The sequence below is a fragment of the Columba livia genome, chromosome 27, assembly GCF_036013475.1.
Source record: "Columba livia isolate bColLiv1 breed racing homer chromosome 27, bColLiv1.pat.W.v2, whole genome shotgun sequence".
Classification (NCBI taxonomy): domain Eukaryota; kingdom Metazoa; phylum Chordata; class Aves; order Columbiformes; family Columbidae; genus Columba; species Columba livia.
The window spans coordinates 3,395,874-3,416,803 of NC_088628.1; the positions used below are offsets into that span (position 1 = coordinate 3,395,874).

Genomic DNA, 20,930 nt, shown 5'->3' on the forward strand with positions numbered 1-20,930 from the left:
ATTATTCTTCTAAGCTGTTCTTGAAAACCAACCCATCATAATGGAAAAAAAACTTCCAAAAAGCTTGCAGGCTGCTGGAGCAGATCCTTGTGCTGCCTGCAAAACCCCGAGCCTGCCTTTTACAAGCGAAAATGAATGGAACTGTTATATGAAAATGTGTGGAACTGGATTCTTTGTGTCAAGCACAGGTGGTTGAATCATTTAATAAATGAATAAATGTTCGTTTCAAGCTATGACGGACTTTCTCCAGCTACGCTGCTGTTTGCAAGCAGCTAATGAGATTTGGGATCAGCTCAAGCTCAGTGTCTTGCTGTTTCAGCTGCAAAAACTACAGGAGATTATTCAAATGCAATAAAAAGGTGTTTACTTTAGTAAAAAGGGAGGGAAAAGGGATGGGAATATATCACAGCTGCCACCATAAAGTCACCACATACGCAGTGCTGGTGCCCCGTGATATATGAGACACTGTGGTCATTTCCAGTCTAAACATCTGAGAGGTGGCAGTGGCAATCTCTTCTGCTCTCTCCTGATGCTGTTTGTGCTTTAAGGGTGGCCGCATTATTTATTAATTCTCAATTTTCTGAACTATTTATTTGATTTATGTCATAGGATGTAAATCGCGGGCATAAACTACCCCGCGCTCTCAAAAGATGCGCTAAGACCCCTCAAACGATAGAAGCGGTGGTTGCAAAATACGGATCCCGGGGCAGCAACACCCCGATGGTAACGGCACATTTTGCCAGAGAAAATATTGTCTGTCCCAAAATGTGACAGCACACGAGCAGAATATATGAGCTCAGGGAAATGGCTGGAGCATGATGTATTGAGTTCAGATGCAGTCATAGCCCACTGCAGCTAACTAAGCTCTGGACTATTTTTAAATGTAGGCTTTCTAATTTTATTTGGTGCTTGTTTCTCGAAGCACTTGGTTTCAAGGAAAGTGGGGAAATGTCCATATGACTCATCCGACGGCCGTCACACCCTCTGGGGCTGGGAAACAGCGAGGAAAAGAATTTCATTCTCATTAAACTCTATCAGATTCCCGAACACAGTGACTTGTACATTCTACTTTACAACATTTTTCTTTCCGGAACTAGAACATGATTAATTTTCAGTCCAGGTTCTACGGATATAAAAGAATTTGGAAATGTTTGGGGGTTTTTTTCTGTCTTAATTTCCAGGACTCCCAACAGAAAGCTGTACCTGACATTTCCCGTTGCACTAACAATGATCTTTGCCTTTTCTTTTGTAGTTTCTCTTTACAAATCCTTGCATATTTGCCTTTCTAAAAGTGAATGAACTTTCCAAACAAGCAGACAAACCCTGGGATTCATTCTGACAAAAGTGAAGTGACCCCACTGAGAGCAAGTAAACAGAAAGCTGATCTATTTATCACAGAAACTGTTGTCTGTAACAAAGAGAAACGGACCATCAAATATTTACAAGGCTTGAAAAGGAATTTTGATGTGTTAAACATGCGAGATTCACTCCAGGCTCTGGAGTCTGGAACAGGAGAGCTCGGCAGCCTGGGGGAAGCTTGTCTGGAGTGACGCCAGTTTGGGGAAGTTTTGGAAATACAGACACCCTGAGCACGGGGTGAACAGGGATGGAGCCAGTGGAGCAGCACCCAGCAGCCCCATCGAGCCTTTTACAGTCTGTGGGATGGGGAATTTACACTGAAATGCTGGCCAGAGAGGTGGTAGATGAACCATCCCTGGAGACATCCCAGGCCAGGCTGGACGGGGCTCTGAGCAACCTGAGCTGGTGAAGATGTCCCTGCTCATGGCAGGGGGGCACTGGGGAGCTGGGACGGTCCCTTCAACACAAACCATCTGTGATTCTCTGATCCTTCCTGCAGTCCAGGTTACAGAGATGGAGGAAGCTCTGAACTGCAACAGCATCAAAACCTGTGACTGGGACAGACGGCGGCAGCCACTGCATGTGCAACGACAGCACACACAAAAAAGCATTTTCCAGCTATGGCAGGAACAATCCCGGAATGTCAGGGATGGGAAGGGACCTGGAAAGCTCATCCAGTGCAATCCCCCCATGGAGCAGGAACACCCAGATGAGGTTACACAGGAAGGTGTCCAGGCGGGTTGGAATGTCTGCACAGAAGGAGACTCCACAACCCCCTGGGCAGCCTGGGCCAGGCTCTGCCACCTTCATTGGGAAGAAGTTTCTTCTCATATTCAAGTGGAACCTCCTGTGTTCCTGTTTGAACCCATTGCTCCTTGTTCTATCACTGGTTGTCACCCAGAAGAGCCTGGCTCCATCCTCCTGACACTCCCCCTTTCCATATTGATCCCCAGGAATGAGTCCCCCCTCAGTCTCCTCTTGTCCAGCTCCAGAGCCCCAGCTCCCTCAGCCTTTCCTCACACGGGAGATGCTCCACTCCCTTCAGCATCTTTGTTGTTGTGGTCCTGAGATCTATTTAGTGTCTTACCAATGCAGCGCGATCCATCGGGGCTGGTCATGAAGCCGCGTGGACAGGTGCACACGTAGCTGCCCGCGGTGTTGGTGCATTCGCCGCCGTCACAGACGCCGGAGATGGCGCCACACTCATCCACATCTAGGAAATAAAAACACAACAGTGTTTTTGTCTCCATGCAAAGCATCTCCTCTCATACCTGCAGTGTGGGTCTGGGACCAGATTTGGGATTTCAGGGGACAGCAGCGGGTGTTACAGGTTGTCATGGGACACTTGAGACCGTAAGTCAGCTCCGAGCTATGAACCAAGTGACCTGTGTGTGGGCACTTGACTCTCAGGACTTGTCTGGGTGCAGGGTTGTAGATATTTTTCTATTGCCAACTGAAATCTGTTTCAGAAGCTGAGATGAAATTAAAATCCAACCTCTAATTAATCCACCCAAAGCAGTTGGTTGGTGGTCATGGTCCAGGTGCTGGTAAAAGGTAGAAGGAATATTTGCCAGATAGTTTTTACAATGGCAAAAAAAGTCTTGGCAATTGGTAAAATAAATTATTTCTTTATACCTTTATTTATTGTGTTTTAAATCTAGCGTGCTGTTGTGAATGGATAAGATTTTTATATTGCAATTGCCTGGGGCTGGCAGGAAAGTAATGAAAAGGAACTGGTCAAACTCTGCTCCTCCGAGGGCATTTTTCCGATGTGAACAGCACCGTCTGATGGCATTAGCATGTGTGGGGGTTGGAGCTGCTGCAGGGCAAAAACTAATCTGAAAAACAACACAAAAAGGCAGAACAGCACAGGCCTCTCATCCGGGAGCAGGGATGGAGGACGACCTGGGGAGAACTCATCCAACAGAATCCCAGAATCCCAGAGTGTCAGGGGTTGAAGGGACCTGGAAAGCTCATCCAGTGCAATCCCCCCATGGAGCAGGAACACCCAGATGAGGTTACACAGGAAGGTGTCCAGGCGGGTTGGAATGTCTGCACAGAAGGAGACTCCACAACCCCCTGGGCAGCCTGGGCCAGGCTCTGCCACCCTCACCCCAAACAAGTTTCTTCTCATATTCAAGTGGAACCTCCTGTGTCCCAGTTTGCACCCATTGCCCCTTGTCCTGTCACTGGTTGTCACCAGAAGAGCCTGGCTCCATCCTCCTGACACTCCCCCCTTTATATATCTGTAAACATTAATGAGAATGCAGCGATGAAGGCAGCACAGAGCCATGGGAAAGAGGCACCTGAACCCACCCATCGGGACCAGGAGAGATCTGTGCTGGGACCCGCAGACCTGGCTGTGATGATGGAAATGAGCTGCAAGGGCAGGTCGGAGACATTTCTGTAACAAACAGGTGTGGGCTGTGTGTGCCCAGTGTGAAACTGAGAAAAACTGGAGTTAGGAAGGAGATGCGTGAGTGCAATCGCACAGTGCCATGCAGTGGCTGGCGATGCTAGTGCAGCCCTGCAGATGGAGGGGAGAAACACACAGGATGGTGTTGAGAGCGCAGTGCTCTGCAGTCCCCAAAAGAGAAGGTGAAAACTGAAGCTGAGACATTATAAATGCAGAATGGAATGAAGCGGATAGACTTACACCCATCGTAAATACTCTTTGGCCTGCCTACCCAGAGATATGGCTAGTTCTCCAAGGCCTGGGATGGACAGATGCAAATTAGACATAAAGAAGGAATTTTTGACACTGAGGATGGTGAGACCCTGGCCCAGGTTGGCCAGAAAGCTCAGCGACAGACCCTGACAATGTACATGTTGAAATGAGATGAGCTGAGCTGCATTTTGAAGTGAGGCTTATGGTACTGACCGAGACCGAAATAATCTTCAGTCTCTCCTCCTCGCTCACACACCCTGTTACAAACAATTCCTGAAGAACCAAGTGAAATCTCAATTTCAACGTGTACAAAATTAAGCCCAAGTGCACAGGGCAGGTTATACGCTCATCTATCAAGATGGGGAGACGCGTTCCTGTCTGGCTTCTTAGGAACTCTGAAATCCAGCTTTTAGCTAGCCAAAGATTTCAGCCACCTTTAGCAAGCAGCAGAGCTGTCACCTCTGTCCTTGCAAAGCTCCTTTGATGCTCAGAGCCCCCCCAGCAGACAGGCAGGACTGCAAACCTCCACAGGCAGCAATGCAAATCTCCAGAAAACACTTCCCCCACCTGGGCCCCTGCAGCCAAAAGAGATTTTATCACTACAGCCTGCCCTGTCCTTTAATTACAGGCCTGTGTTTGGTTACAATTTGCAGAGCACTGGAAGGAAAAGAGCTTTATGAAGCGAAAGCTGGTTGTGCTATTAGATATAAGAGCTTAAAACTTGTGCACAGCTCTCCTGGTTTGTTGTACCGGAGATCTGGAGGCCAGCTGACGGGCAGGCATCGCCGATACTTAGGACATAGCCTGAGTCATCCAAGAAAAAGCAGACAATTTGTGGGGGCAGCAATTGCATTCCATTCCTAAGGAAAAACAGAGTTAATTCAAAAGGTTAAATCAAACTTCAGCTTTTTTTTCCCCTTGAAAATCGCAGCTCAGACAAGAGCAGCGTTCGCAACCCGAGAAACGGGGCAAATAAAGCCAGAATTTCTCAAGACTCCTCGCACATCCTGTACTTTGAGAAACCGAGCTCTGCGTTTTGTTGTTTCAGTTCCTCCCCACCGCATTTGCCGCCTTTATTTTCTCTTTGTAAAGCGTCTCGTAGTTTTGATTCATTCAGAGCTGAAGCCCATGGAGAGCTGGACACAGCGGGACGGGTTGGTACACCTCTCATTAACACCAGCCCCGGGTAGGGAATGCTTCCAACTCCAACCTGGCTCCTTCACAACTTTTCCAACTCTCTGTTAAAAATTAAAGTGACATTCTGTGCGCTCTGCTCTTCAGACAATGGCAGAATTCAACGCAAACGTTGATTTTGGATCTGGCCTCCAGCTCGCTGGGTTGGAGTTGGCCTGATCGTTAAGGCTGAAAACGCTGGAAGCCAAAGGCTACAAGAGCTTCGGGAAAAGAGAGTTGCCTGCAAAGCCCATCCCCACACGGTGCCCACAGACATGTTGAAACCCCAACCTTTCCATCTATTAAAGAAAACACAGGGATTGATGGAGAAAATCTCCGTGTGTCACGTAGCAGAGGTCAGGCCTCATCGGCCGCGCGAGCCCGGCCTTCCAGCGAGCACAAGGAAACCACAGAGGAGGGGAACGGAACCCTCCAAACCACACCAAATCCATGGAAATGAGGTTTTAATGGATGCAAACAATGGGCTCTTCTGTGGACGTATAGTAAGCAAGCTGAAAACACGCTAATAAAACGGCTATCGTGTTCCATTTGTGAGGAAAGTGGGCCAGACTACCCGCTTCGCTCATGGAAAATGCAGGAAAGCTCCTCCCAATTCAGAAACACGAAGGAGATTTGACTGAGTAAAAAAAGAACCTTGTCTTCCATAGAAAATTCAGAATTTTGTGCGGTGGTGACAAAAGACCAGCCTGTAGGGACGTAAGTACTATCTAATATACCACCCTATAAATGTTAAATACAAAGAGATGAATAAAAAGAGTTGAGATTCATAATTAAAGGATATTTTCTCTCTTGGCAGAATCTCCTGGCGATGCCAAAGACTCAACAAGGATCTACCCCAGACAGATCTGAGCGGAGCTTGTTGCACAAAGCCTGCACTGGCTTTCACTCCCTTGCCTGGTGTTTTCCATGTCCTTTTCATTTTGTATTTTGTATGTTATCATCCTGAAACAATTCTGGATGTGAGACACTTATTCCTTTTGGGGCACTGGAAAGCATCCTGGGTGAGATACTGGCATTACGTACTTCACTGATAACAGAGCCGGCTTAGCGCTTTGTTATACAGTAGAGGAAGGGCTATTAAGAAAAATAAGTTAAACTATTGGCAGAGAACCACTAAAATTATGGAAAGAAAAGCTTTATCCAGCTGGTGATTCCACCCTGTGGAATTGTTCCCTTAAGCCTAATTCTTATGGTTGCTTCTTGCTCTGTGTAACAACCGCCGGCCCTCGAAGATTTATTGATAAACGTCTTTGTAGCAGGAAAATGCGCCTGATTTCAGCTTTGATGTCTCCACTCTTCATTTCGCACTATGATGGCCGGGAATGCTTTCTTGTGTCCTCCTCAACAATTCGTGTCTTCCAGCAGTGCCAAGAAGTCAGCTGGGTATAAAACCGCCCTCCTCTTGCTGCTCACACTCTTCTCATCCCCCTGCAAGCCCCAGCGGATCCTGCGGTTTTCCAGTCCCCCCATAAAACAAACATATTATCTGTCAATTTAGCCCTAAGCCGGCAACATCTGCCCTCCTTGCTCATCTTTTCATACAAACACGATATAAACGCAAAAATCCTTTGGCATTTGCAAAGCTGGTTATGTTTGCAGCCTTCCCCTTCGCTACCCTCGATCCATCCCTCCCCACCGCCGCGTTTCGTGGATCTTTCCGACAGTGAGCAGGCAGCTCTTTGTGCCAGGAGTTTCTCATTATATGTTGCGCAGCTCAAAGCTCAGGAACTCCTGATCCCTCAAGCTCCCCTCAGATTACAATGAACAAGGGCATAAAATAAGCCGCTATTTGAAAGTGTCACATTCATTAGAGACGAGCTGCAGAAATAACTCGGGAACGCAGCAACCCTGAACTTGGAGGATATTTAGGTTCAAATCCAAACGCGATGTCGTGCGCACGTTTTTGTGTTTTGCGGATGGAAAAAGGATGTCGTTTTCCTTCTGGCGTTGACCAAAATTCATCCAGTGTATCCAGCTGCAGCCCCCTCCATTATCAACGCAGAAGATCTCGCATAAGAAAAGCATCTTCATTCTTCAGGGATTCAGGGACTGAAAACGGAGCCTTAACACCAGGTGCCATTTGTGTTAAGAGATAACTATCACTATGGGAAACAAACAACATTATCTCTACTCCTGCCTATTCCCACCAATAAACAGCCCAGAGAAGATTAGTGGTACATGCTGCTGTGTTAATGAGGGAGACGTCATTAATCAGCAGACACAGTGACACGAGCTCTGACCTTTGGCTCAAACGCAATCCCATCTGCTGATTTCACTCCCTCTTCTGAGCAAAAAATACAAGCTCCTGGGAATTAGGGAAGAATTTAACGTCCACATTTAATCTAGTTTTACTATTTCCTGGATGCTAGGCTTGGATAAGGCATCTGAAAACAAGAGGAAACCATCTCCTTTTCCTACAGTAAGATGGTCTCAGTGCAAGCTGAGAAATCCCTCCTTTCACCAGCTATAAAGTTAGCGCAAACACACTCAACAAGAGAACTCCTGCAGCTCTGAGATTTTAGGCTTGGAGCATAAAGAAAAGATCATCTTCTGCTTGTGGTCACTATTTTGATTAAAACCCTTGGCTGAGTGAGGAGGTTACGTGGACTGATTACAGCAACTTTGGCAGTACAGATAATTTCAGCAAATCAGGAATTTGGTGTTGTATCAGCATCAGGTGTCCCCTTCACCTCCTGACTGCCTGGTGGGGACACGCTGGTGATTCACATCTGGGAAACAAGACGTCGAAAACAACCAGTTTAGAGCGACCCTCGTGTTTATGTCATTCCCAAAGAAGGACCCATAGGTCAGTAAATCACAGCAAAGGAAAGCATCCTCTTTTGGTGGTCTCCTTAGCAACTGAGGCAAGATAAGTGATGGAACAGGCACTGAGGATGCTGGAGATGTCTCTTTTTATGGCCATCCAGGAAGGAGAGTGAAAGGAAACTGTTTATGGCCACATCACGCTGCTTTTGCAGGCGTTCTGGGAAGCGGGGACCCACACAGAGGCCCCTCGCATCTGGATGACAGATTCAGACAATGGATTGTTTTTAATCTTGGTATATAGGAGATTCCAGCTAAACTGATTTCATATGTGCTTTGCCTGGTCCCCAGCCAGCACGGGTGAGGCAGAGCAAGGCGAGAGACATTTTCTGTGTCCTGAGGTTAGGCCCATGGCTCTAGTGCAGTCCATCCCTGGCCCGCTGGCCGGCCAAATTGCACGGGGCATCCCTGGGTACGGGGAACCGGTTCTTCACCCAAAATGCACATAAAAAGGCTGGTTTGCATTCTACCGGTTCCAAGTCCTTGGATGGCAGCGCACTTCAAGAAACCCTTCTGTTAACATATTAGAAAGTGTCCTGGCATCCCGCCGAGGAAGATCCACAGGCACAGAGATCTTCTTAACATAATGTCCATCTGCCACTAGAAGGATTAACCTCTATAGGTGGTGTCTCACTTTGGAAAAGTGGGCTGAACGCAGGTCACACACTGACAAAGACTACTGCAGTTATCCCAGCAAGGGATAAGTCCAGATTGCAGGGGGGTGGAGGAGCAGTGATGCTCCTTTCTCCAAGAACTGTTGGGAGAAACCCCATGGGACAACACGTGCTGTCAAAACCCCGGTGCCATGGGGTGGGTTGCTGTGATGCTGACTCCTTTAGGAGCTTTATCTGTGTAACTTTGCCACCTGGAAACAAATTCCAGGTTAAACGTCTGGAATCCAGCGCATTCATCATCTCTTGTCTTGGTTACAACAGAGCCTTGGAGCAGAATGAAAGGGGAGTGGAGTTTCTGAAGCTCAGTAAGGTGGGATGCAGCCACACCAGCGCAACAAACACGTTTTATCCCTAAAATGGCAAACACACGCCAGCCGGGTTTCATTAGGGTATGTGGGAAAGAGCTTTAACAACCAAGGCAGGAAAAGTTTAATGCTGTTTTCCTTTTCATTTGCCAGATGTTTGGAATATACAGCAAATGTTTATTCCCCTGCTTCTGAGAGGTGCAGCCTGCCTGGCAAGGTGTGTGTCTGGCCCACGAGAACCACTACAAAACGCCTGGGGAGAGCGTGTCGTCCCTAGAGAGCTCTGCACACCCCTTGGAGACACGCTGAGCAGTGATAAAGGAGATGCTGAGATTGGATATTAAGGAACTGGAGGCAGACTCATGAAGAGGGCTCAGACTGGTGGCACTGTGAAGTTTTAACAGAATGCACCTCATCCTGCCTGTTCTACGGAAATGTGTGCCCTACAGCACGGACCAGACATTGCGTCTCATTATCTTAGTGAGTCCTGAATTTAAGGAAAACAGCAGATCAACTTATCCCGAGTCCATTTTCCAACACGCCTCGATGCTTGCAGTACTCCCTCCTACCTGGAAGCTGGGATCAAGGCTGGCATAGGAGCAACTTCCCACCTCAACTTTGCCAGCCTTGAAGATGCCCTGTGAGCAGAATAATTCTCAAGTTTTTAAATACTCTCAGAGTATCTCTGGGAACGGGAGATCCTCCGGTTTTTAGACGCCGTCGTGCTCTCGGAGCGTATCCGGGCACGCCGTGCTGAGCAGTCTGGAGAAGCTGCGCACAAGTCTGCGCTCTTACCTTCACATCTGTGGCTGGTCTCGCTCTGCTTGTGTCCCGCGGGGCATTTGCACTCGTAAGAACCCACTGTATTGATGCAGTTGCCACCTTGGCAGAGGCCAGGAATGGCTTGACATTCATCCACATCTATAGGAAGAAGAACAATTACGTTAGAAAGTGCAACCACTGCGACAAGACCATAAAATGCAGGTTACAATAGACAGCAAGAGAGTTCTCCTCTTCAGCCTTCCTAGTTTTACCCCATAGACACTGGCCAATGTGGGATCTGGGCTGCAATTTTGGCTTTTCATTGTGGCATTTAAAGGCTGAAATTAGACGCAGAAAGGAATTCAGGCAACTCTACATGGAGACCCCTGAAACCCATCAGTGGGGAGAAGCAACAGTGACTTCAGAAAGGCTGAGAACAGAATGAATGACACACATTTTGATTGCTTGTGTGATATCAAAGGAGCTACAACTTCTGTTTTGAACTAACAATAGCAATTACAGAGCACTGCTACAAGTGATCATGTTCCAGTGCTGGGACGGAAGCTCCAACAACAACAGCGGTGCAGAATGAGGGTATATGGAAGGCTGTAGCTTAGTTTTAAACCTGGAGAAACACCAGCCTGATTCGCTACATCTTGTGGGATGGAGGAATGTCACCTGAGAACCACAGCATGGCCAGAATCTTTAAGAGATCATAGGTGATCCCGTAAGAGACCCATGGTGATGCTCTGGAACATACAATGATGGATTCAGCGAAGTTTACGCAGAGAACTGTTCTCTGTACTGGGGCTCCTGGCAGTCATTCATCGCCCACCCTTCCAGCGCACATCAGGATGGACAAGGGAACACCCTCGAGATGCTCACGGCATTTACCTTGGCAGGCTCCAGTACGGATGTTGGGGATGAAACCTCGGCGGCAGGGGTGAGGTTGGGCAGGGCACATCTCGCACGGGTGACCCCAGGCCCGTCCGATGGTGGCACAACACATGGTCTTGGTGCAGACGATCCCGCTGAGCTGGCCCTGGCACATCTGGTTATTGACTTGGCTAAAGCAGGGACCGGTACGGTAGTCTGAGGGAGAACAAGAACATCCAATGGTTAGATCAAGACACGAACACGAGGTTTTCCGTCTGACACACAGAGTGTCTATTTCCTTCCTTCAAAGTCAACAAATTCTGGGAAAAAATCATGAAAAGAACAAAAAATGAACATCAAGCTGGAGGTGGTGACCTCTTTTCTGCTGTGTGCTTCATGTGCTCATCTAGAGGTTCTCCAAGCCAGCTCTTCATGGTGTCCCTCAGGCTCATCCCATGAACTATACCTATTGTAGTAACACGCCTTGAGTCACTCTCTTTAAAGACCGGCCCTACAACAAACTCAACATATGAAACATCAATGCAAGGGGCAATGGCAAGGCTGCAAGTTCACCTGTTCTGTGGAAGCGCTGGGGTCAGCAAAGCCTTCAAACTTCATTTTAGTTCGGGACAAAGGTACATATGGAGCTGACGTGATACACGCATCTCATGGACAGCCGTAGGGCCTAAGAGTCCATGCCATGTATACGTATATGATGATGGACATACCTTCCTGCCCATCGCTTCTGCTTGGCTGGCAGAGGAAGAGCCCTAGACCTTGCCCACAAAACATTCTGGAAGAGAAATTCCAAACCTTCCTCCATGATGTCTACTGTAAATCCCACAGATTTCCTGCAGAAATACCCCTCATTGGGATTAATTACTTTGGTTTAACTCCTAAGGGTCTCCTGGCAATTTTTCCTGGATATTTAAAACCCAGATACGGCAAAAGCAGCCAGCCTGTTTCTCATTCCCAACAGGATCCTCCTAACCCTTAAAACCAAAGAGATTTTGAAGGGCTTGTTTGCACGAAGGAATGTGGGTTTGCCACTGTCTGGGCTCTTGTGACCCTTGATTTGGGATATTAGCACAGCAGGCATCCATCAGGAAACAAAATTCTTGAACAAGAGGTTTTTTCCTTCTCCTGGGAATAGATGAGTGCGTACAAGTGTTTGATCTGTGGCTGGAAAAAGGACCTTTAACCATGTTATTGTCAGACCAGAAAATTCCACGTTAACTGTCTAAGGCAGTTAGGTGTTGGTCAAATAGCCGTTATTTCAAATAGTCTGGCTGAGATTGGCAAAATTGCTTAGAGAATTTTGATGTTGGAGAGCCCAGTAATTAGTAACTGCCTGTGAACCCAAATACCTAGATTAGCCCCCAGCTGTCTCTGCAGTGAAACATTTGAATTTGACATGCAAAGCAACAAAAATCTTGTGTGGAGGGTGGTTACACCTAAACCATGAGCCACAGGCATCACTGGCACTCACATCTAACCATAGCTCTATTTCCCGAAATGTCTTAATATTATTAATAATATTAATATTATTATCAATGGTATTGATAATAACAACATAATAATATCATTTTATATTATTATTACTGATATATAGACGCTCAACAAAGCAAAGCTCCACTTCTTGGCCTGCAAGTTCTCAGATACAAATCTCCCCACTCATGATCTTTGCAATCAGCTCCCATCTATTTAAACCCCAACACACATGTGCGAAGAACAAAAAGCAAGGAAAACCATAAAATAAGTGGATGGAGACAGAAAACTTTCCTCACCGAGTGCGGAATAAAAGCTGTGTGAGGTTCATCTATGTTATAATCACAGAATCACAGAATGGACTGGGTTGGAAAAGCCCTCAGAGCTCATCCAGTCCAAGCCTTGGTCCAACTCCAGTCCATTGACTAGATCATGGCACTAAGTGCCATGGCCAATCTCAGTTTCAAAACCTCCAGGGCCGGTGAGTCCAGCACCTCCCTGGGCAGCCATTCCAATCCTGACCACTCTCTCTGCAAAGAATTGCTTTCTCATCTCCAGCCTCAATTTCCCCTGGCAGAGTTGAAGCCCATGGCCCCTTGTCCTATTGCTGATGCCTGGGAGAAGAGCCCAATCCCCACCTGGCTAGAACTGCCCTTCAGGTAGTTCTGGAGAGTGCTGAGCTCAGCTCTAAGCCTCCTCTTCTCCAGACTAAACAAGCCCAGCTCCCTCAGCCTCTCCCCATGGGTCTTGTGTTCAAGTCCCTTCCCCAGTCTTGTTGCTCTTCTCTGGACCCGCTCCAGCACTTCAATCTCTTTCCTGACCTGAGGGGCCCAGAACTGAACACAACACTCCAGGTGTGGCCTCCCCAATGCAGAGCACAGGGGAAGGATCACTGCCCTTGTCCTGCTGACCACGCTCTGTTGGATACAGGACAGGACACCATTGGCCTTCTTGGCCACCTGGGCACACTGGTGGCTCATGTTGAGCTTCCTGTCCATCAGTCCCCCAGGTCCCTTTCTGCCCGACTGCTCTGCAGCCACTCTGTGCCCAGCCTGGAGCGCTGCAGGGGGTTGTTGTGGCCAAAGGGCAGGACCCGGCACTTGGCCTTGTTGAACTTCATCCCATTGGAATCGGCCCATTTTCCCAGTCTATCCAGATCCCTCTGCAGAGCCCTCCTGCCTTCCAGCAGCTCCACACTCCCTCCCAACTTGGTGTCATCAGCAAATTTGCTGATGTTGGTCTCAATCCCAATCCCACCTGGCAGCAGGTAAGGTAATCGTCCCACCTGGCAGCAGGGTAAGCATAAGCTACATGGAAACCACACAATAAATACTCCTCTATGTCTGGGAAAGAATCAATTAGTACAATAATTGCTTATTTCCAGCTTAATGCTCCTTCTGATTTATATTTCTTGAGCAGTTGGGAGCACAGTCATATTATAAATTAATGCTGATAAAAGTGTCAAAAGAAGTTTGGTTTGTGGATGTCAGCGAGAGGCAAAGAGCAAAAGGGATTGGGGAGAAAAAAATGTAAAAAGGCAATTATATTGAATTTACATTGGTGTAAAGGTGACACGATCTCATAAAAATGCCTTTGTTTGGAAAGCAGAACAGAAATATGTGCTATGTTTGCAATGGTGAGTTACCAAATAATCACCTTTTGGGTTTTGACCCAAATTTTAACAAGATACCAAAGCACATGGTCCTCATTAATGTCTCCTGCCACGCCAAGTGCAAAGCTTTAGTTTGTTCTAGTTCACGTCTACAAAAGAAACCACCAAAATTTGAGTTGTCTGCTCACTTGTTTTTTGGGTTCTTTTGGTTTTTTAAACTGAGAGATTCTCACTCAAAGTGTCAATGTTGAGGAAGCAGCTGAGCAGAGCTCTTCATCACCACACAAACGATTCAAATCTTCTCAACAATCAAGCCCAAAGAGCTATGAAATAAATTGCTTTGTGATCGTATGTCAGTGGAGAAATCAACTCCACAAAGACAAAAAGACTAATGGACTGTACTAGAGGCTTAGGAGAGGAATAAAGAGCAAACAAGAGCATCACCACTAAACTCACGGTTTGCTTCCACCTTTCAAAACTCCAAAAGCAGAATTGGGAAAGGAGCAGAAAAAGGCAATAAGGGTGATGTTAATAAAAAGTGATAATAAAAGGTGTGGGAAAGCGGCTGGAGGGAGACCTGATAGCAGGGTGCAAAATTCAGAGTGGCTTAAGGAGGAACAGACTTGCAGAGCCAGGACCAGGAGGTGTCCCAGGCAGATAAGAAGTGATGCTGGCTTAAGATAAATGGAGGTAAGTGGTTTGATTTGGGGTTTTTTCAGGCAATGGGTTAAGGGGAATTCTAACAGAGGATGTTGTGAATTGTCAAAAATCAAGGTACAGTTTCTTGGAGCCCAGAATAGAGGAGGATCATATAGGATTGCCCTGTTCTTATACTGTTCCATAGACACTTAGGGATGCTGCCAAAGCTTTGAGGCACAAAGTCACCCTGGGCAAGAGCTGTCAATCCACTCTTACCACTTTGCAAGCCATCCGGACAATTATTCTAAAGGTTCGCGTTGGTTTTGGTTCAGGATTGTGCTGCAGCACCGTTTCAGCTAGAGCCTCTGCGTTCCATAACTGCGGTTTGGTGGCCTGCGGGTTGGTCAGGACAGTGAAATATCATCCATTTTATGAGCTGTTCTGAAGCGCTGTTACCTCCAGGACAATGCAGAAACACTTAATAAAGAGGGTTTGGTCCCCCCTTTCTTAGTCAAAAGAAGCGTGGAGGATAACGCGTGTCTGACGTCACTGCGGTGTGTAGGTACGAAGGGCTCTGGTTGACTTAGAAGGTCATAAATATAATACAAATATATAACCCAAAATTGAGGCATGGCAGCGCTAGACAGATAGAAAAGGGGTACATTTGTACCTCCCACATGATTGTGTCTCCGCAGCAACAATACCTTGAGATTGATAATGAAAGCGCGATTGTAAGGAGAACACCCCCTTTAAAACAAATAATTGACAAAAATAGATTTTCATATGTAGATTACTTCTCTGGAGGGAATGAAGCCAAGGAAATTGCAGTCTGGAGTCCAGAAAGCCTGGCTGCACTCCAGCTCCCATCTGTTGCTAATTTTAATGGTCAAATTATTAAATTTTTAATGAGGCACCAAGCAAAATTTATTAAGGAAATATGCACACTTAGGAGATGTCTGAAGCCCTTTCACAGTCTATGTATGGGATCCCATCCTCCAGGAACCCTGTCACAGGTAGTTGTCCTTCAGAAGTTTGGTCTTTGCTGGTACTTTTCTTGGAAAAACAAAGAGAAAGTGTCTTCCTCACCAAAAGCTGAGATTTTATCCTGTTCCCTCTGTCGAGCTCACTCAGCCCTACAATAACAGTGTCCGGTGGTAGGATCTGGATCGGTTCCACCTTTCCATCTGCAGGTAAAGTTCTCATTAAAAAGACTTCAAGAAATACCAGATCAGGCTTTATTTTGGGAATCCATCAGAATCTTTCCACCTCTACAGAAGAGATTTTTTAACACAGCAGGGCCACACGTATCTGGTCCTTTACCGATCACTTGGAGCTGCAAAAAATGTCAGCTCAGTGCCTGACTTAACCTCCCCAAAAAAAGTTTTGCAAACAGAAAATACTCAGCATAGGACAGACATGAGCTGCTCTCACAGCATCTGTCATTAGCCTCACCCATGCACCGATCTTCCTCCCGTTTCCCCTTTCCTTTCCCCTTTGCCTTCTGTTTCCTTCCATTCCCCCTTTCCTTTCCTTTCCTTTCCTTTCCTTTCCTTTCCTTTCCTTTCCTTTCCTTTCCTTTCCTTTCCTTTCCTTTCCTTTCCTTTCCTTTCCTTTCCTTTCCTTTCCTTCCCTTCCCTTCCCTTCCCTTCCCTTCCCTTCCCTTCCCTTCCCTTCCCTTCCCTTCCCTTCCCTTCCCTTCCCTTCCCTTCCCTTCCCTTCCCCTTTCCCCTGCCCTTCCTTTTCCTTTCCCCTTTACTTTCCTTCCCCCTCCCTTCCTTCCCTTCCTTCTTTCTTGTCTTTCTCTTCTTCCTTTCCTTTCCTTTCCTTTCCTTTCCTTTCCTTTCCTTTCCTTTCCTTTCCTTTCCTTTCCTTTCCTTTCCTTTCCTTTCCCTTTCCCTTTCCCTTTCCCTTTCCCTTTCCCTTTCCCTTTCCCTTTCCCTTTCCCTTTCCCTTTCCCTTTCCCTTTCTTTCCCTATTAATTTGCAGGCAGACCATGCCTGGCCCACCCGACCTGCAGATTTCTTATCTCCGCAGGGTTAGATTCGGTTACTACCCGTGCCCGCTTGTCTCGAGCGGCCAGCGCGGAGGGCAAGCGCTCCAATTGCAAAAGGCACGGAGGAACCAGCCCGGAAGCGTGGAGGTGTTCGCGTTCATCACCAGAAATCCGACTCCTTGCCGTGTTCTTTGTTTTCCAGCCCTCGCCGCCCCCACCCCACTGAGGCTTTGGAGCACCACCCTGGACTAGGGACTAGGCTGGGGCTCCAGCGAGTCTTATCGACCCAGCCCTGCGGCCAACACAGGCCCCAGATGTGCTCAGAAGAGGAAGCGTCACAGGAATAGACCTCAATCCCGGTTTCCACGTTTGGCCGGTTGTCACAGAGATCGTCAGGAATCCCCATGGCTAACGAGTGGTCATTCCTGACACTTCCAAGCCGCAAAGCCTTGGGGAGTTACTGGGTGGGATCTCTGCCATTACACATGCTCTCACGCTGAGCCGTGCTGTTGCACTTGCAAACGGCTTCCTGAAAACATCCCTGTAGGCATTTTTAACTCTCCTAATTAGCGTGTATGGGATGGATGTTGGGGTACGATTCACGGTTGCTGTGGACATCTGCTTCACCAGCGGGCTGCGTGGCATCCTGCTTGATGAGGAAGGTCAATAAAGTGCATTAAGTGGGTTCAAGTACTTCTGGTTCAGCCGAGCCAGCACAAAACCCGTATTTTTGTGTGTGTTTTTCCCCAATTCCAGCACTTGGGGTGCTGAGCTGACCAGGGATGCTTCACCTACCCTACTTAACCCAAACTCGCCTTGCCAGAACCTGTCTCAGCTCCTACAAGAGGTAATAAAGAATGATGCACGACTCTTTGCCAACCATGGCTCTAATTTATGCCAGAAATGCAGCTTGGTCTTGTTAAAAAGAATAATCAGTTGCAGACTATTGAAAATTACCACTCTGAGGCTATCAAACATTTATGCACAGCAGTTGGAAGGCACCGGCTCTGCTGCTCAGTTTCTGCAATGCTAAATGAAAACGGCAGAAATCTTTAGTAGGAAAAGCGTCCCTGGGACATACAGCATCACTCAACGCTATTATTTTGCCTGGAAATGGCAATTTCAGCAACTCAGACTGATTTCTTCGAAAGAGATCTCCAACCAACCACTCCACAAGCAAGGACATTTTTCAAATGGTGTGTAACACCTGCATTGCAACAGCATCTGAACCCGAGATATTCACAGCTTCATTTCCAATTTAAATTACTGCTTTGCTGCAGGAAAAAAAAAACAAACATCTAAGATTTTTCCTCCCTTTTAACTGGTTCTCACTGTTCCTTTGGGAAAACCACTAGTTTTTGTCAAAGAAGCACTTTGTTTGGAAATTTTCACAAGAAAAAGGGCAGCCGCCCCCTCTTGTTTAACATCCATCTACACGGTGGAGTGTCACCAAGTAAATTACCGCTTGCATTGGGAATTCAGATCCTTGGGTAAAGATGCAAAAAAGCAGGAACAATTCCACTACTTTCCTTGCTATTTAAAACCACAATCCTAGAAACACGAATACGCCCTTCAGCCCGTCCCTCCTCTGGTACCGTTTGGCTGGAATCCCCTCGCGAGCCAAGCCATGGGCCGGGTGAATTCCTTCTTTACCAAATAAATAAGAGCAGCGAGGAAGAAGAGATTTCTTTTGCTTTGCTAAAAATCAGAATTCCTTCTCATAATAAACAATGCTTTCACTGAAGGCCTTTTCTTCAAACAGTGAGGACAAACGTTGCTTGTGAGTCCCCCCGGGGGGACCTCGCTGGGATGAGGTCACCATGACACAGGCCCCAGGCCTTGGCCTCCTTCCACATCGCTTTCCAAAGCTCCAGCGAGCCCGTCTAGGAAAGCAAGGAGAGTGGATATCAAGCCTGATATCTGTTTTTCTCACTCCAATGAACGATTTCCATCAGCAGGAGGTTTGCCCCCTGCCCAGGCCTTGCAATTCTGTCTATCTGGGACCTTCCGGGATTTTGGACGGGAACAGGCAGTGAGAGCTGATGCACTAACCTGACAGATCCCTCTGCAAACATTTACCCAAAAACATTCCCAAATTCTGTCTGCTGGCGATGGGACTGTTCCCTAGAGATCCCATGGCTGGCTGTGCCCTCTGGGACCTGCTGGGAGAGCAAATTGCAAATTAAATGCTTAATAGAGAAATTCACACCCTGCTCAAAGGCCACGAACATAAGGGAAAGTAGAGGGTGTTTCAAGGAGATGGGCCAAATTTCAGAGATGATTTCAAATAGGGACCATCTTTTTGAAACTGCCCAGGAGCAGCACCCAAAGGCCGAACAACCAACGGAGACGATGCAACCACGGTTATTTCTGCTGCGCCGAACGCGAGCGCGGAGGTTTCACAGCCCGATCGCGGGGCTCGGCACACAGCGACGCTCTGACTCTCCGCGGAGCCCCTCGGGCTGTCGGTACGTGACGGCTTTGGTGGGAGGGGGACGCTGGACGCGGGGAGAACAGCGCGAGGGTCTCCGTCAAGGGCTCCTTTCTCATGGAATACTTTCTCCACCTAGTCATTTCCTTACCTCATACAAACACAGCCACATTCCTCATGTTTAACTGTTTGGACTTTTGCAGAAAAGAAAAAGCTGGCTGGAGCAGTTTATAAGGCCAGACATTCCAAGTGCTGAAAAAACATATTCAAAGGAAACAGTAAAGGGAGAACTTTTTTAAGTTTTCCTGCCCTATTTTTACAGTTTCCTGTCAAAGTCTTAGCCTGATGAAACCTGAGATAGAGGTCCATGCACATTTCTCCTCCAAGGGCTCTCTACTCCAGCAGTACCTGAATCACAAAGCGCACAATCGGCTGACATTCATGCATTGACCTCCGAACGTGCAGCACTGAGCCTGTGACCGCGATGTGACATTCCGCCACGCTGCTCACAGCCCTCGCAGCGAGAATCTCCAGATTTGGGTGAAATGTGAGGTCATGCATTTATCTTCATGCCACTTTTCTCCCACAAGGATCAGCAGGATCGACAACATCAGGATCTCTTTGCTCACGGACACCCCTCTCCACAGGATGAGGGACAGAAAGCCACACGTCACTGCATCCAAGAGAGATGAAGGTCAGAAGATAAGACGGTCACCTCCTGCCCAACACAGGGCACGCAATGAGGTGACAGCTGCAGTGGCAAGAAGGTCCCAACCTGTGATGGTCTGGCCTCCTCAGCTCGCTCGGCTACAGCTGACCCAAATTCTCCTGTCTTTCTTGGTGGCAACACAACACATACGGTTTGTCTATGGACAAGGTCAACTGGTGCATCTCTCTGCAAAGACCCACTTTGCAATGACTTTGCCAAATTCTACCTACCCAGGCTAAGCAGTTTTGGACAATCCCAGTCAAAACAACTCCTGTTAGGTTAAGATAAATCTTGGGAATGCTACTTCCCTGAAGGTTTCTGGAGGAAGTTAATTCCAATCCCAGAGGCTGGCTCCCGTTGTGCACAGTGAACCTCTGAGCCACACGCTGAACACCAAGCAGAAAACAAAGATATTAAGTAGCTGTGTTTTGGGAGTCCTGACCACCTGCTGGCAGGGGGAGAAGTAGCCTGTGATTGTCTCATTACAGATTGTACCATAAAGCCCACGGGCATGCAGGAAAATTATACATGCAGGATGCATCTACATCCCATCGGCGCTCCCAGCAGACTGTGACTGGCTTTCTGCAGAGGGAAATGTGGTTTCGCAGAACTATAATTATTTTATCAAGGAAGCCTGTCTGCAGGAGGAAAATGGCAACCTATAGTTGAGTATGGAGTTGAACTCCGCTCACGGTGACATTTCTGCCAGACCTTTCTGCATAAACACAGACAAGTTGTAGCAGTAGATGTCGGAGCTCTTCGGACTACAGTTCATTATCAAAATGCTTTTCCTACCAAATGTAGAGAAATGGGAGCTTACGCCTCACCTTCAGGGACTAGTCTCTTCTCCCAGGCATCAGCAATAGGACAAGGGGCCATGGGCTTCAACTCTGCCAGGGGAAACTGAGGCTGGAGATGAGAAAGCAATTCTCTGCAGAGAGAGTGGTCAGGATTGGAATGGCTGCCCAGGGAGGTGCTGGACTCACCGGCCCTGGAGGTTTTGAAACTGAGATTGGCCATGGCACTTAGTGCCATGATCTAGTCAATGGACTGGAGTTGGACCAAGGCTTGGACTGGATGAGCTCTGAGGGCTTTTCAACCCAGTCCATTCTGGGATTCAGCAGTGGGCCAAGGAGAAGGAACTCCATCACGTACCTCAGCTACGAGCTCTGCTTTATGTCTTAACATCTGGATCAGCAGAGCACTAGGAAAAATCAGCTGAACGGCTGCTTTCTAACGAGGATGAGAAATCTCTTTGTAAACACAGTCTTTTGTTAAAAAATCTCATCTGGGGGGAAGAATCTTAACCCTGCCAATAGCATTCCTCAGTTCCACAGCGTGCACGGACCTCAGGCACAGCCAGAGGTTATACGGAGGAGATATTTCTGCCAACCTGA

General features: G+C 47.5%; 2 protein-coding genes across 6 annotated transcripts in view; one reads left to right on the plus strand and one right to left on the minus strand.

Annotated features, from left to right (window-relative positions):
- LOC110355552 (killer cell lectin-like receptor subfamily F member 1) overlaps nucleotides 1-20,930 on the plus strand; it is a 201,229-nt gene that overhangs the window by 79,595 nt on the left and 100,704 nt on the right. The window lies entirely within an intron of this gene.
- FBN3 (fibrillin 3) overlaps nucleotides 1-20,930 on the minus strand; it is a 98,674-nt gene that overhangs the window by 43,232 nt on the left and 34,512 nt on the right. For all 5 annotated transcript variants that reach the window (XM_065042615.1, XM_065042618.1, XM_013367468.3 and 2 more), the window contains exons 7-9: nucleotides 10,680-10,877; nucleotides 9,819-9,944; nucleotides 2,447-2,572 (exon numbers count right to left, since the gene is read on the minus strand). In XM_065042615.1, the coding sequence (XP_064898687.1) occupies nucleotides 2,447-2,572; nucleotides 9,819-9,944; nucleotides 10,680-10,877 (450 nt within the window). The remainder of the gene's footprint in view (nucleotides 1-2,446; nucleotides 2,573-9,818; nucleotides 9,945-10,679; nucleotides 10,878-20,930) is intronic.